This window comes from Neltuma alba, unplaced genomic scaffold (genome assembly GCF_004799145.2).
Source record: "Neltuma alba isolate B1F8T4 unplaced genomic scaffold, ASM479914v2 tig00012763_pilon, whole genome shotgun sequence".
Taxonomy (NCBI): domain Eukaryota; kingdom Viridiplantae; phylum Streptophyta; class Magnoliopsida; order Fabales; family Fabaceae; genus Neltuma; species Neltuma alba.
In genome coordinates, this window is record NW_021637174.1 from 385,326 (window position 1) to 402,696 (window position 17,371).

Here is a 17,371-nt window from a genome sequence, read left to right on the forward strand (position 1 = left end):
TTCCATGCCCAGTTACCCGTTCAGTTTTGGGGTGAGTGTGTACTAACAGCTGCATATATCATTAATCGTCTACCCTCCAAGGTTCTTCATGGGAAAACACCATATGAAGTATTGTTTGGGAAGCAACCAAACTACGATCACATGCGAGTCTTTGGATGCCTTGCATATGCACGACATGCAATGTGTCTTGACAAGATGGAAGAACGTGGCCGTGCTTGCGTGTTTCTTGGTTATCCACCAGGTAAGAAGGGTTACGTCCTCTATGATCCTCAAACCTGCAAAAAGGTGGTTTCTCGAGATGTCATTTTCATTGAGACCAAGTTCCCATATGCAATGGTTTCACCACCCAAACCCACTACTGCGGCCCCGCGTCCGCCACTTGTTTATGATGAGCCTAACGAGATCATTGGTCCTACTAACATGACGGTTGATAATCAGAATATTAATGAGCAGATTCCTCTTGAACAGTTTGCTGTTTCAGAGTTGTGTCAGCAACGTAGTCAGCGTACTAGAAACCAACCAAGTTATCTTAGAGATTATGTTACCGAATTGCCTCCATCTATTGCCCCCCTGCAGCACCATCCGGTAATGCCCCTCCATCATGTGCCTCGGTAAAGTACCCTCTTCCTCAATACATCTCTTATGAACAGTTTTCTCCCTCACATCGAGCATTCTTAGCGGCCATTGATGCCCACAATGAGCCTAAGAGTTATTTTCAGGCACGACAACATGCTTATTGGCGCGATGCCATGAAGAAAGAAATTGCTGCTCTTGAAGCAAATGGTACGTGGGAACTCGTCCCTTTACCGCCTGGCAAACATGTCATTGATTCCAAATGGGTCTTTAAGATCAAATACCTCCCTTGCGGAAAGGTTGAGCGATATAAAGCGCGTTTAGTTGCACGAGGTTTCACTCAAATTGAAGGTCTTGACTTTCATGAAACCTTTGCACCTGTTGCCAAGCTTGTCACTGTACGGTGTTTATTAGCTGTCGCGGCCAAACGGTCTTGGCATGTCTGTCAGTTGGATGTGAATAATGCATTTCTCCACGGCGACCTTGATGAAGACGTCTATATGCGCATTCCTCAAGGATTCGCGCGTGAGGGGGAGACAAGAGTATGCAAACTCAAGAAGTCTCTTTATGGTCTACGACAGGCATCACGAAACTGGTACCATAAGTTTACCCAAGCACTACTGGACATTGGCTATCGTCAAAGCAATGCAGATCACTCATTATTCATTTTTCGAACATCTACAGCATATGTTGCTTGTCTCATATATGTTGATGATGTATTGTTAGCCGGGGATGATGAGGCAAAGATACAAGAAACCAAGAGGCATCTAGATCAACGTTTTAGCATTAAGGACCTTGGGAAGCTAAAGTATTTTCTTGGGATCGAAGTAGCACAATCACCACAAGGTATTGCCTTGAGTCAACGGAAATATACTTTAGATATATTAAAGGAAACAAACATGATGAGCTGTAGGCCAAGTGACTTTCCAATGGAGCAGCATTGTAAGTTGCAGAGCAATGATGGTGACCCCAAGGTAGATGCTATGCGATATAGGAGGTTGGTTGGAAAGCTTCAATATTTAACAGTAACGCGACCAGACATTGTTTATGCTGTCAATGTGCTGAGTCAATTCACTTCCGAGCCGAAGCATCCACATATGGTGGCTGTAGAGCGAGTCCTTCGTTATCTAAAGAGCACCCCAGGACAAGGTATATTACTTCGAGCAGAAGGACCGTTAGAACTAGAGGCGTACTGTGATGCAGATTGGGGAGGTTGTCCCTTAACTCGACGCTCATGTAGTGGGTATCTCATGTCTTTGGGAGGCTCACCGGTATCATGGAGAACAAAGAAACAAAATGTCGTCGCAAGGTCATCGGCGGAGGCAGAGTATAGAGCAATGGCTTGTGCGGTCAGTGAAGTTGTGTGGCTTAGATGGTTACTCAAAGAATTACAGACGCCACAAAGCAAAGCGACTCCACTATACTGTGACAACCAAGCGGCATTACACATAGCCATGAATCCAGTTTTTCATGAACGAACCAAGCACGTGGAAATGGATTGTTATTTTGTGAGAGAAAGATACCAATCAGGAGAAATATTGCCATGCAAAGTTTGGACGAAAGACCAGCTAGCGGACATGTTCACAAAGGCGCTCGGGAAGGATAGGCTCAAGACACTAGTAGACAAGTTGGGCATTACAAACTTACATGCACCAACTTGAGGGGGAGTGTTAGATATCATATATACGATACTATCATATATTAACTAATGTGTAGATATTATGGGGATATTGAGGAGAGAGAAAAGTCGGTCAAACGAAGTATATTTACAGTTAGGATACAGAGAGATATATGCGGCTCACACACCTGTATATATGCAGTCATTGATATTCGAATAATACATACTCTCTTGATCCATTCCAATTTATCAGAGGACTTAAAGTGTAAAGGGTTTATATGCATATATAACTCAGTGCTAAAGGTCAAATGCATTAAAAAAAAAAAGAAGTTTAATGAGATATAAAAATTGATAGTTTCGCGTTAGTTACGTAGCCTTGAAAGTTTAGGGGATTTATTATCAAATTTTAAATATGACAGAGGTTATAATTTGTGAATGATTCTGAGTTTAGAGAAGTTTCATGTAATTTATTTTATATTATATGCACTTTGAATAACAATGCTATACGGGTTCCAGTAAATAATATGATTTATTGTAAATTTTAAGTTTTATTATAATATTACTATATCAACAAATTAAAGGTTACGTAGGAGCCAAAAAAAAAAAAAGTAACTAACTAACTAAAGGTTGCAGGTAACTGCACTAGTTGACCGTGATGGATCTTAATAAAATAAGCCATTTTACAGAAGACTACAAATTTATCAAATTGATCCATTAAATGATATCGCCACATATTAATTACTACTATTTTTTTTCCAGCTTTTGACTCATATTAGTCATTGATGCTATTATTAGTTCACTATATTTGTTAATTGTTTGTCACCAAGCAATTGTTATTATATGATTGCTGGTCAACAAAATTATTATTATATAATTTTGCTATGCTCGACGGAGGCAAGGCGGCGTCCCACAGAGAAGGGCAGGAGTTCAAGGTGAAATTAATTAATTAAGGACTTAAACTAAATGATCGAATAAATTAATCATTTTATTATTGAAGTGTTATACACTTATCCTACCTCTAGTACTTAATATAAGATCTAGTTAACTAATTTGAGTAGATTAAAAAAATTAGTTAAATTAGTTATTTGTAATAAATATTTGTTATCTCTCCTAAAATATCTTTGCTAATCAAGTATATTGGCTAGAACTATAATTATTATAAAGACTACGTTAAAAAAAAAATACGAGAAACAAAATGGATCAGGGTCTTTTATTTAGGATTAAAATAAAAAGTAAACGAACTCTTATATTAAAGACCAGAGGTAGTATAATACATCCCACCTCTTAACATATTAGTTAATAGAAAAAAACCATTTTACATGCATTTATATTTTTTAATTTATAATATGGTACCTATACATTTTTTTTATTAAATCCTTTAACAATTAAAAAAATTTAACAAAAAACAAATCGACATCAAATATAAATAGCTTTAAAATGATTTTCCTATTTAATACACACGTATGTGTGAAATTAAATAAAGGCTCATACAAGATCTATGATCGATGGTCATTTGTATCGCCTTGGTGTTATTTTCATCAGACCAACATTACTATTTTGCCTAATTATGATCATGTTATTTAATGTTGAGCAATTATTAATCAGTCAAAATGACAAGTAAGAAAATTCAAACACATGAAATAAACATAAAAATAATGACAAGAACAAGAACACTATCTACGGATAAAACCTAGTTTCCCAAACTCAAACTTAGGCTGCCTCTTTGACTTAATTAAAGTAGCTCAAAATTCAAATACCTGTTTTTGGCATTGATCGTGTGCCTCATGTTTATATGATATCCTTTTTATATTAAATGGTTTCCTCATTCTACCCAATCACATAAGACGTTCATTTGAAAATAAATATTATCTTCAGTCCTTAATATAAGAACTAATTAATTAATTTGAATAAATTAAAAAAATAAATTAAATTAGTTATTTGTAACAAATAGGTGTTATCTTACCTAAACTATACTCTTACTAATCAAGTGTCATTTGATTGAATATTTAATATGTGTAACTACTATAAAGACTACCTTAAAAAAATTAATAAATATAAGAGACAGAGTAGATTGGGGTCTTATATCTATCATCAAATTAAAAATCAAAATAGTTATTATATTAAATGTCGGAAGTAGTAGTTATTACTATCTTGATTTAATCTGTACTTCAAATTCCCTAAATTTTAAATAATAAAAAGGTCACAACAAGGGTAAATGACCAAAGGGAAGTCGGTATCGTAGTATCCTTGTTTCCGTTTCTCGGACTTGGAATATTAAGTAGGGTTAAATTTAAATTTAAAATTATAGTGAAAACAAGTAAAAATTTACTTTATAAAATATTTTAATAAAAATTTAAAGTTTTAAACTATTCACATCAGATTTTAACAATTTAAATTTATTCATGTATTTTTTATGTGAAGTTATTATTATAAATGTTAAATTTAAACTATTAAAATTTTAATCCAATAGTAATAAAATAAAAGGTAGAAAAAGAGAGATTCCGCTAAGTAAGAACCGTCTATTAATTAATTAGAAAATAATTAATCACATAAAAATAATTAAGTTTCTCATACACCAAACATTTCAAATAATATTGACGAATTTAAAAATTTTACTCTGGTCAATTTTTTTAAAAAATAATTTATCTCAAGATATCCAATACAATCATCAAACTATATCCAGCATTAATTAGTCCGATGAAAAAAAAGCTCTTGATCTAATTTATTTTTCACCTTCAATATTTGAACTCTCAATTTTATTTAAAAAACACAGAGTTTATTTTTTCCACTTAACCTCACCACCATGTGTAAATTTGATCAAATATAATAAATGTGGATTAAAATTTTAAAATAATACTCAATGTCTGCTATTATTTTCACACACACACACACGTGTACATATATTGTGAACGGAGCTCACGAGGTCAAGTTTTGCAGCTTGCCCATCAATGTGTATGTGTCTTAGGACACGTGCTGCAGTATTAATCAACCAATGCATGCATGGTTGTTAGAACTGATGTTGCAAAAATAAACGTGCATATACAAATGATGAATTAAAAGCGGAGGACAATTTCAAATTAACAATTGTCACAAAACCTAGTACTCGTTTTCTGTTGTTGTCAAGTTAATGTTAGTAAATGCTCTCGTTTATCTTGGGGGGGGGGGGGACTAAGGTACTACTTAGTTTTATCATGAAATGGTGATGAATGATGGGTTCTTTTTTTCCCCAATGGAGTTTGACTTATAAATAAAATTAAGAGCGTGACTAATTTCCTTATTCTGGACCTAGCTATTTGTAATTCTCCAGCTAATATGTACTCATGCTTATGTGAAAAAGCAAAGACATTTTATTTGTAATTTCTTTCATCATTCAAAGTAATTTAGTAAAAAAATCAAAAGAGCATTGCCTGGAATCTCCAGCCTCTCTCTCATATTACTTAGGCTATCATTTTTACGGAAACAATCAGAGACATTCGATGCACACGAGTTCGACACTCCAATGTATCAATTTATTTTTTTAATTCTTTATACGAAAATTTAGAAGAGTTGAGCATTGAATTTATTACTAGGGTTAATTAACACAAGCATCAAGACTCAACAAGGGGTTCACAGAGATTAATTATATATTACTACCTTTTGTCCTTGATATAAAATCCTATTTAACTTTTATTTTAGTCTTAAATATAAGACCCAAATCGACTTTGTCTCTCATATTTATACATTTTTTTCAAAGTAACCTTTCTAACAATGATAGTTTTAGTCAATACACTTAATTAACAAGGATATTTTAGGAAAAACAACACCTATTTAGGACAAATAACTAACTTAACTTACTTTTTTCTTTAATCTCCTCAAATTAGTCAATTGGTTTTTATAATTAAGACCGGAGGTAGTATTTATCAATAAAATCTTGATATCAACAAAATTTACAGGAGTTTGGGTATTAAATTTTTGTATATCAATTTATTTTTCTGTGAGACTATGCACACAGCGCTAGAATATTCAACTCGTGATTTCCGATCTCCACGTGATGAGTCATTCGTGGCAAACGCGGGGCACTTAAAATATTAATCAGGAACAAAACTAGTTAAGAATGGCACAACGGGAAAATTGTTATTAAGTAATTAACATGATTTGCCAATGGAGGAAGATTGTTAACATAAAACATCAAAATATTTTTATACAAATATTTTGTCAATTTTCAGAATTCTGTGAGCTTTAGACACTTATATAAATTTTGACCCCAAAACAAAGATCTTACATAAATAATTCATTCGCTGTGCCGTCATTTTATGAAGAAAATCAAAGTGTTATCACTGATAAGGAATCCGTTGGCATAAGTTTTTGAAAAATAAAGAAGATAGATGTTGATTGTCGATTTGCCGTCTAGAAGAATTTTATCCTATTTAATAGAAAATTAACGCAAAAGACTGCTTAATGTTGGAGAAATTGCTTACAAAAAACCTCCATTATCAATTTTATTATTCAAAGGTACTTAAAGTTTGTGTAAGTACTTAGGCTCAAACTATTTTTTCCGCCGATGCAATTTTTCTACAATTATATATGACATATTTTTAACTATATGTAAAACAGAGACATCGGATATTTTTTAATAATAAAATTTGCAATGAAAAAATTTTCATCAATTTTCCTTTGATGTCTTGTCCTGACATGATATACACAGACATCAAGTTTATGAAGGCACGGCGCGGACCCTCTAATACTACTAAAATTATTATACTATTGACGTAATTTAGGCATAATATTAGGTAATATGTTTTTTTCAAAGTTGAAAAAATTCATTTTATATGGCCTTTAGAGGTTGGCTGGGCGCCAAGCACAAACATGTTTCCGATTCAATGTTAAGAGTCACCTTTTCTTAGGCCACGTGGGGGCTTAACATTTCAACTGTGAATATATAAAATCAAATACTTCCTCTAATCCTATATATAAAAACTTCACATTTAGAGAGAAGTATGGTCTAAAATATAAATTTTATTTTTGAATCTGTCTAGTATTTATTATTTTTTTATATTTTGCCTTTAGTTGACCGTATTTTTTTATTAATATTTCCTCTGATTCAAAATATAAGCTAAAATTTGTTAGAAGGGCTTGGTTTTTTTAATAAGATAACATTCACTTTTGTCTAAGTATCTAATGAGGTTTTTTTTCCAATTTTACTCCATATATTCTCTTTTTTTTTAATTCATTTATTGTATCTTTTACTTATTGTCTTCATTAATAAGGGCATATTTTGGAGAAAAAATATATGCTTTACATATTTATTGTTTTAAAGTGATTTTAACTAGTTTCTTGATAAACATAAATAGATAAAGTTTAGCTTATATTTTAAACAAAGGGAGTATTAATCCCATATTTTCTCCTACATTATTTTTTTAATTTATTGCCTCTCTCATTTACTCTCTTAATAAATAAGAAAAAATTTGAAAAAAAAAATACATTTCTGACCTATTTATTATTTTTAACTAATTTTAACCGCTAATTCATTAAATATGATTCGGTTATTTAAAGCTTATGTATAGGAACATAGGGAGTACTTTTTTATTTAGATGTTCCCTCATAGTTTTTTGGTACAAATGTTCACATGTATTGTTTCTTAATATATAAGAGTTAGTTTGACATTCAATTTGGTTTTAAATGCAAGACCCTAATTTATTTTATCTCTCATATTTATTAATTTTTTTCAGGGTAATTCTTATAATAATCGCACATGATAAATATTTCATCAAATAATAGTTCCAGGTTTTTAGCTTATTACATGATTAGCAGAGATATTTTAAGAAAGATAGTACCTATTTATTACAAATAACTAATGTAACTAATTTTCTTAATATATTCAAATTAATCAACTAACTCTTATATTAAAAATTCGAGGTAATATCTTTTTATTGAAGATAATCCTATTCGAGCATGTTATATGTTTATAACATGCTTGATTCTTCATATTACAAGGAACTAACTCCTTCTACTAGACTAAAGTATTTTCTTGTTACAAGGAAGGAATTTAGCTTGAAAAAGAAAAGACCATGGAATTAAAAATCAGGCTGGACTGGCCAGTTCCAGTCACCTGTCTGGTCTAGGTGATCACTAGCCGGTGTGGAAAGAACTGAACCGGTGTGACACGGTCTAAACCGGAATAACCCGCTGGGCTAGGCGGGTTACTAGTTTATTTTTTAAAAGAAAAAGGGAAAGGAAAACTCAGTCACCGGATCCCCGTTGTTCTCCTTACCAGCCACTACCATACAAAATAGCTTCTTGCTCGTACTCCCTCGTCCATTCTAGTAGTGAGATCTCTCTCTTGGACCATTGCAAACGCAGACGATACTAAGTTCAAAGTAGAGGGACCAACATGGAAGCTACTGAAAGTCCAAGCTTTAAGGTGTACTCCTTCTAACTTGTGGGTGAATTGAGACTTGGCTGCGCGTGCTCCTCTCTTCTTTGAGGAAATTCAAAGACGCAAGTTTGGATCTGATAATGGGTTTTGGGGAAATGACCGGAGGAAGAAAGTGATTATTATTAATTCATCATTACATTTATTAGAGAAAGAGAAAAGGTATTAATGGAGGAGAGAGATAAAAAAATTTGTCAATCCCGTTAATCATATTGATTGTTGTGTGTGGGGAAAAAAAAACAGAGAGAGAAAAGACTTGATGTGTTGAAGAAGAAAAGAGGATAAATCATAATTAAAATGAGCACATAGTTATAAATTTTGATTAAATTATATTATTTTAATTATTACCAATTTGATCCCGGTTTGATCCTAATCTGATTCACTGACTCTTAATCCTCTATCTTAACTAGTTTATTTACCGGTCTGATTTTTAGTATCTTGGAAAAAACTAAACTAGAGGGATTGAAATCCCAAACTATCGGAGTGTCCGCAAGACATCCAAAAGAGAAGTGTGATACTCCTTTGGCTGAAGCATCAGTTAGAGAATTCTGTTGCCCAGGCACATGAGTGAGAAGAAGTTCCCAGTCGGTGACAATGTTCCCTTCGGAGTACATTGAACTGGTTGACTCAAACCCATCCTCTTCTATGTTGAAAGCCCAACTTTTTATTGGGCCACTATACAAAGGCCGACTCTACGTCAAGGATGATCCAGAACTTCGACATTGTTTGTAGCAACAAATCCTTAAGCCGAAGAAAAAAGAATACTCTTTCAACAGAATATAAAAGAGGTGCAATTTACGTATATAAAAAAATCATCATGCTGCGGGCTTCAATAATTGTCATTGTATTAAATGATTTCAAATATTTATTATATTAACATTTCTTCAAATATTGGAGACAAATCGTGGTAAATATACTGTGTGAATGTAACTAGTATGATCATGCGTTTGTGACAAATGAGAGTACAAATTGATTTGCCAATGGAAGAAGACTGTTAACAGGAAACTTCAAAATATTTTTATACAAATATTTTGTCAACTTTTAGAATTGTGTGAGCTTTAGATCTTATATAAGTTTTGACAAAAAAAGAGAGGATCATATAAATAATTCATTCGCTGTGTCGTCATTTTATTGAGAAAATCAAAAAGTTATCAATGATAAGGAATCCGTTTGTACAGGTTTTTTGAAAATAAAGAAGTTAGATGTGATTGCAGCCTAAAACAATTTTATCCGATTTAATAGAAAATTAGCGCAAAACTGCTTAATGTTAGAAAAATTGCGGGAAAAAAAAAATCCCCTATTACCAAATCTATTATCCAAAAGTACTTAAAAATCTGTTTAAGTACTTAGGCTCAAACTATTTTTCAGCCCATGCAATTTTTCTGCAATTGTATGTAACACATTTTCAATGATATGAAAAATAGAGTCATAAAATATCTCTGACTAATAAAATTTGTGATGAGGTTTTCATCAATTTTCTTTTGATGCCTTGCCTGGCGATGATATATACAGACGTAGAGTTTATGAGGGCACGGCGTGGACCCTCTAATGGTACAAAAATTAGCAAACTGTTGCTGTAAGTTAGGCATATTAGGTAATGTGTTTTTTTCAAAGTTGAAAAAAACCCATTTTACGTGATCTTCAGATTGAAGACAAAGAAGCTACCTAGGTGCCAAGGCCAAACATGTTTCCGATTCTAGATTATGACTGAGTGTCGAGTTTTTTCTTAGGCCGCTTGAGGGCTTACCATTTGAACTATAAATATATAAAATCAAATACTTCTTTATTCAGATGCTCCCTCACAGGATTTTTGGCACAAATGTTCATTCGTATTATCTCCTCTTCTTAATATAAGAACTAATTTGGCATTTAATTTTGATTTTAAATATAAAACTCTAATTGACTTTATTTTTTATATTTATCTATTTTCTTTTAGGTGGTCTTTGTAACGGTTCCACATGATAAATATTGCATCAAATGATAGTTGTAGAGTTCTAGTTTATACACATGATTAGTAAAAATATTTTAAGAAAGACAATACTTATTTATTATAAATAATTAATTTAACTAATTTTCTTAATATACTCAAATTAGTTAATTAGTACTTATATTAAAGATCTAATATATTATATTTTTATTCAAGACAATCTTGTTCGAAACATTATCAATCATGTTACATATTTATAACATGCTCGATTCCTCATGTTATAAATAACTACCCCTTCTATTAGACTTAATTTTTTTTAAAAAACAAGATAGGGACTCGGGCCGGAAAAGAAAAGCTAGATCAGGGGGGCTGAAATCCCAAACTATCAGAGTCCGTAATGCTCCCAGAAGAGAAGGGTGATTTTCGCTCTTTTGCCACAAAGCATCAGCTAGAGAATTCTGTTCCCCGAGCACCCGAGTGAGAAGAAGTTCCCAGCCGGTGACAATGTTCCCTCACAAGTACGCTGAACTGGTTGACTCAAACCCTTCCCCTTCAATATTGAAAGCCCAACTTTTTATTGGGTCACTATACAGAGCCCAACTTTACGTCCAGGATGATCCGGAGCTTCGACGCTGTAGCAGCAGAATCCTTAAGCCGAAGAAAAAAGAACACTCTTTCAATAAAAGAGATGCAATTTATGTATATTAAAAATCATCATGCTACGGGCTTCAATAATTGTCATTGTATTAAATGATTTCAAATATTTATCATATTAACATTTCTCCAAATATTGGAGACAAATCGTGGAAAATATATAGCATGAATGTAACTATATAGTATGATCATATGGATTTGGATTTAAGATTTAAAATATCATATTCAAAATATGTATTTAAAATCCTTTGTTTGAATACTACTTAAAATAAAGAACCCACAAAGAAGAAAAAAGAGTTTTCCCATATGACTTGTCCACATATCCGGATAGCATTGAAAGAGGATGTTTGATATTTACAATAATTACGGTAAATTAGGTATTTGAAATTGTAAAAGAATTTGCTTGAATTTGAATCAAATCCAAATCCATATCCATAAATAAAATTTTATTTACCCAAAGAATGAACCTGGTTCAAACTCAAATCCCTACTATTCCAGCTAGATACAAGCTTATTAAATCCCACATACCACGCACTATCTCTTGACGCCATCAACCAATTTCTTGCAAAATTAAGATGATCTAAATCCATTTACTCAATCAAATCAGAACAAGAAGATTTTCCCAGGATAAAACAAGGATAGAATGAGAGAACATTAATAAAAAGCCCAAGAAAAATGCCGCTCACGACAGCCAAGTGATCAGAGTTCATCATGTTTATCAACACAAACACATATACATGTATATGAGAAATGAATAAAATGATCTTGCAAATATAAATCATTCATGATAGATTACTGTGTAAGTTATAGAAACTAGAAAATACATGTCAGCCTTCCTTTTACATCGGTCAGATGGAGCATCTCATCTTTGGATCTGACACAGTGCCAGGCTTAGCCACCTCCGGATTTGAGCGTATTACTCAACCTACAACAATAGAAAGCTCATAACTTAAATTGCACACCATGAAACTGATCGGTGCGGGAACAGCGCACCAAGTCTGCCAACAGCATGGAAGCTCAGATTTGTAACAAAATACGGTTTCAATCTTATTTGACTCACCAGTCCAGCCCCTCAAAAATTCCTTCGCCTTTTATGGCAGAAGTTTTAAAAATTGCCCATTGGCGACTTTTAATCTTGTGTAGTTCTAAAGCCTCTGTCACCGCGGCATCATCAAGGGCCCCTGGAAGGTCCTGCATAAAACAGAGAGATACATTTACACAAAAATCACATAATCAATTCTTTAATTGTTATATGGGCAAAACGTATGTTGAAGCATATCACTTCTGAATATATAATTGCATCTATCCCCATGAACAATATTAATATTTTCTAGCTCGATTTCATATAGCAAAGACTTCCAGCAGACTAAAATCTTATTGATATAATCTCTTTTGTATTATTCACAAGGTCTTCTTCCGTTTCCCCTTTCTATTTTCTCCTTGACTATGAGAACCCGACAAACAAAATTAACTAACCTGTTTATTTGCAAAAATGAGAACAACCGCCCCTTTAAGCTCCTCCTCCTGATGAAAAGTTCAACAATAAAAAACGTAACGGGTCATATAAGTTGGCAAAGATTAACAGGATACAACACATATCTACTCCAAGGGTAAAGGTCAAGTATGAGGGATAAAAAATAGAGATTATTTGGTATTACTTTCACAAATAAAGCATGCAGATATATGAATCTCAAATAACTTAGAAATGGAAAGTGGTTATTGGGCATCGACCAGTGTGCTTAATGATAGTATCAAATTACTTGGTTACGAAAATAGTTAACACATACTACAGAAACTGCTCAAGCACTCATTTCTTATAACCAAGCCAAGGCTGCTAATAAGAAGCTATTTTTTATTAGTCATATCAGTCTTTCAATTCAGAACAACCGTTTGCAAGTGAAAGCTGCTAAATATAACTACAAGATAAACTTTAAATCCACATTACATTTACCAAAAGCATCCACCTTAGTTACATAGACCAAAATTGCAAATGGGCCACTATTGCTAACAACTTTTACAACGCCTGCCCTGCCTTCCAAGTGATATGCCTCTGTTTACTGGTCATATTTACTTAATAGTTTATGGAATAGACAAGGGTTCACATCATATAAAACATTGCATATGTCTCAAGACTTTAACCATGATTAGCATACCTCCAGGATAGCATGAAACTCTTCCTTAGCTATCACAAGCCTGTCAACGTCACTTGAATCAACAACATAGATGATTGCTTGAGTATTTGGAAAGTAACACCTCCAATAAGGCCTATGGATGAAAAACCAAAATAAAAAGATGTGCTCAAGATTCCAATCGAAAGTTTATTTTCAACAGATCATGGCGAAAAGCAACATAGCCTAGATATAAATTAATAAAATAACAGTTCATTTTTGATCATGCATCCACTTAGATCAAGTGGATCTAACTTGAATGACACAGAAATACTAGTTGATGTTCAGGCTTAATTATATGGCAATCTTTAAAAGTTGTGGCCGATTAATTAATGTATTATACAATAATCTTCTAAATTTCTGCTTGGCAAAACCACATGGTTCGAATGCTCTTATCTATTTCACCACTGTGAGCTCAATGAAGCAAAAGAGAATCCAAAATGCTTACCTAATACTTGTTTGCCCACCTGTTTCAAGAAAAGCAAGCCATCAGAATAAGAAACATTCCTCTTATGTTACAAATGCATGTCAATTCTCATGAAATTATAAGCTTATATTGAGAACAATAAACTAAGATGAAACCAGAGAAGTTCTATAGTTGTCTGAGTTGGCGTATTTATTACTTACTAAAAGGAATAGAAAAAAGACAAGAATAAAAAAAAAGGACCAACGTGAAACAGGACAAAATTATTGCTAGGTTCTTTAAGTCTTCTTAACCTACTAGATTTCCATCAACCTGGAAAAAGAAAAGAATATTCCAAGGTTTCTTTGTATTTTCAACCTATCTGATTTCCATGAACATTTAATGATAGCAATAAAAAAATATACAGAAGGTCAACAGAAGACGAAATGTCATCTCCTAGTTGCTTTATGCGCCGTACTAATATTATCTAGCCCTAACACCGGAAGCTTCTTAAGTCTGGCATCAGCTTGTGCGCTCAATGAGACAGGCTGAGAGCTTCATTGGTTCAATTCGCCAGTCATCTATCTTTCAAGATATATATGTGAAAAGATAGTAATTTCTGATCACTATTTGGACGGACTCAGAAATGCGAAATGGACAATCATTTTGAGGATTCTAAGCTATCGAACTATCATATATAAAATTAAAACCTCCTGGCCATTGTCATTATAAGTCCAATGAAAACATATGCCGGCTATGTCAAGTAAACAAGTTACTTAAGTCCTTACCTAAATCCCAGACTTGAAATTTAATGTTGTTGTATTGCACAGTTTCAACATTAAACCCAATTGCTGCATCAAATAAAAAAATAAAACTGTCAGTAATAACTTCAAATAAGGAAATGTCTAACAGCATATATACAAACTGTCGGTATTCTAATTCTAATTTTCCATATCTTGGACCAAGAAATATGAGAATCGACATGTTGTACATATCTGTTCGGTAGATTGATATGGTTTTAACAGAATGAGTTCCCAGAAATATAACAGGATACGATATGACACTAAAATAAGAATTCACAACTAAAACATCTGCTCTGCAGCTGGCAACCAATGTAGACAAACCAATTATTCAAAAAGAAAGCATGATTTGTCCAGATCTAAAATGAGAGAGTACCAACTTGGAATAGTGGAGACAACTTCGCCCATCTGAAGCCGATCTATAAAGGTAGGACATAAACAACCACGTATCAATTACCCCCAAAAAAAAAATTATCAAAGCAAAATTCACTCAGGGTGGACCAGCACAGAGCTCAGATACATACAGAGAATTGTTGTTTTTCCCGCATTGTCGAGACCAAGAACAAGTATTCGAGCTTCCTTGCTACCAAATAGAGAAGAAAACAATTTCGTAAACACCAAACCCATGTTCCGATTCCGCAGAGGGACAGGCAGAATGCTCTTAGCGCATGAATAGCATTCAGTTCACTAGAAAAACATGCATAAGTGTTTTGAAGAAAATCAGATCAGATCGTAAAGCAGAGCCCTGATGCTCCCTGCCAAATCACGAAAAGCAATCAATGTCAATAAGACTATGATTCTGAACAGCATACAACTGCGAGTGAGGGAGAATTCACGTGCCTGAGGAAAAAGGAGAGGGCCTGCGATTGAATTGCCAGAGGAGGATCAGGATGGAAGATAGAAAAGTTGAGTCTGTGAAGCTTAGCTTATCCGTCTCAGAGGAAAACGAAAACGAAAATGGAGAAGGAAATGGAACCAACGGAATTAGAGGGAACCGGGCAGGATGCTTAATTCCCGGTGCGTTCGGGATCTAGTCACCACTAGTGCGTTGTGGATTATTTAACCTGGGCTGGGCTCGCAAGGTTCCGCTTGACCCGAATTCTTCAATATCTGGGAAATTATTTTTTTCTATAAAATTATTTAATATTAGCTCCCATCCTTAATATAAAAATTAAACAAGAATTGAGTTTGGTTATAAATATAAGAGTTCGATCAATTTCAACGCAGAGAGTTTGCAGCAAGCAGTTATTTTAATGTAAATGATTTAAGCGGATATTCTAGAAAAACCAACACATATTTTTGATAAATAATTATAACTAATTTTTTTAATCTATTTAAATTAGTTAAGTAGACTTTATATTAAAAAGGAAAAGTAGTACATGATTTTATTAAGTTATATCTAAACAATAATTGACGTAATTAAAAGTATATCTCTTTGCATAGTGTTTTTACATCCACGGATGTTTGAATGAAAACCAAACCAGAGTTTTAAAAGTGCTTTTACATTTTACGAAGTAAATATGTGGAGGAGTTTGTCTTGTTTTGAAGAACAGTGCTTTTAAAAAGCACTTTTTCATCTTGCCAAACACCTTTTAAGTTTAAATCCTTCAATTTTCTTGCAGGCAGAGAAAAAAAATCGTTGAAAAGTACTAACGTATATCTCCCAACATAATGCTTTTAATCTTTTTAGGTATCTTTGCTAGGACATTTGGGTTGCACGGTGTAATAAGCTGTTCAATGAAGAGGAAGGTATGGACAAGGATATGGGGAAAACTTCTTTCTTCAGAGCTTCATGGGATAGGGATTTATCAAGAAAGTGCAAGTTCTGCAAGGAAAAAGTTTCGATAGAAGAGTTTCAGAGTAGAAGAGCAAGATAGAGTGACACTGGAAATTGATGGCTCTGTGCTTCCTAGTGGAGACAGCAGTTGTGGAGGTGTTGTAAGGAGTATCAACAATACTTGGATTCTGGGGTTCAGCTGCAAGCTTTCATCGGTCTGCAATTATGTTGGAATAGAGGCTTTCGAAAGATTCTTTTAGCTACTGATTGTATTAACGTTGTTAATCTCATAGGTAGGGGTGTGATAATGACCACTCGTATAAGGATGTAGTGGATGATGCTAGGTTGATTTTTAATAGGAATTGGCAGGTTCATATCAGGCATATTTGAAAGGATCAAAACATTACTGCACACTTAAGCTAAATTCGCCCATAGGTCTTTAGAAATCTTTTACATCTTTAATCAATCTCCACCTCTTATTCAAAAGGCGGAAATTAATGAGAGCATAGGTAGCTGAGTCTTTGTTTTGTTGTAACCTTTTGATTTAGTAGTATACAATTTACCATTAAAAAGAAAAAGAAAAAAAAGAAGTTCTATCTACGAGAAGAGAAGATTAGAAAGAAAAACATTTTTTAATAGTCATAATATTCTTTCAAACTAAATGTGAATTATCATACCCATCAGGATGAACAAGTCAACTTAAAAAAAAAAATTAAAAACATAATTTAAATAATCTTACTAAAATTTTGACGAATCAGCTTAAGAAAACTTGGACTTTTACGTTTTTATTACCGACGGATAAAAATTATTTGACTAATTTAAGTAAATTAAAAAAATTTAGAGTTAATTATTTATAATAATTAAATATTATCTTTCTTAAAATACTAAAATACTCTTACTAATCATGTATTAGTTAAATAAGTTATTAATAATAAATAGGTATTTTTTTAAAAAAATATCCTTGTTAATCAAGTATATTAGTTAGAACTACTATTATTATAAATATTATTCTAAAAAAAAATGAAAGATAAAGTAAATT

General features: G+C 33.1%; 1 protein-coding gene across 1 annotated transcript; it reads right to left on the reverse strand.

The window, feature by feature from the left end:
• Positions 1-11,801: 11,801 nt before the first annotated feature.
• On the reverse strand, positions 11,802-15,553 carry LOC114730710 (ADP-ribosylation factor 1). Its single transcript, XM_028917818.1, has 9 exons — positions 15,396-15,553; positions 15,080-15,310; positions 14,936-14,974; positions 14,544-14,606; positions 13,801-13,819; positions 13,338-13,449; positions 12,661-12,708; positions 12,245-12,375; positions 11,802-12,109 (listed from the first exon to the last, which is right to left on the reverse strand). Exons 2-9 carry the CDS (start codon positions 15,180-15,182, stop codon positions 12,076-12,078), a joined length of 549 nt encoding a protein of 182 aa, XP_028773651.1. The 5' UTR covers positions 15,183-15,310; positions 15,396-15,553; the 3' UTR covers positions 11,802-12,075.
• Between the last annotated feature and the right edge of the window lie 1,818 nt (positions 15,554-17,371).

Bases quoted from the DNA above. Each gene is read 5' to 3' on its own strand.
- LOC114730710 (XM_028917818.1), bottom strand. From the start codon at position 15,182: ATGGGTTTGGTGTTTACGAAATTGTTTTCTTCTCTATTTGGTAGCAAG. The intron at 14,607-14,935 runs GTTGGTACTCTC...TATTTGATGCAG, and splicing joins AGTTGTCTCCACTATTCCAA to CAATTGGGTTTAATGTTGAA. The intron at 12,376-12,660 runs GTTAGTTAATTT...TGTTTTATGCAG, and splicing joins TCATTTTTGCAAATAAACAG to GACCTTCCAGGGGCCCTTGA.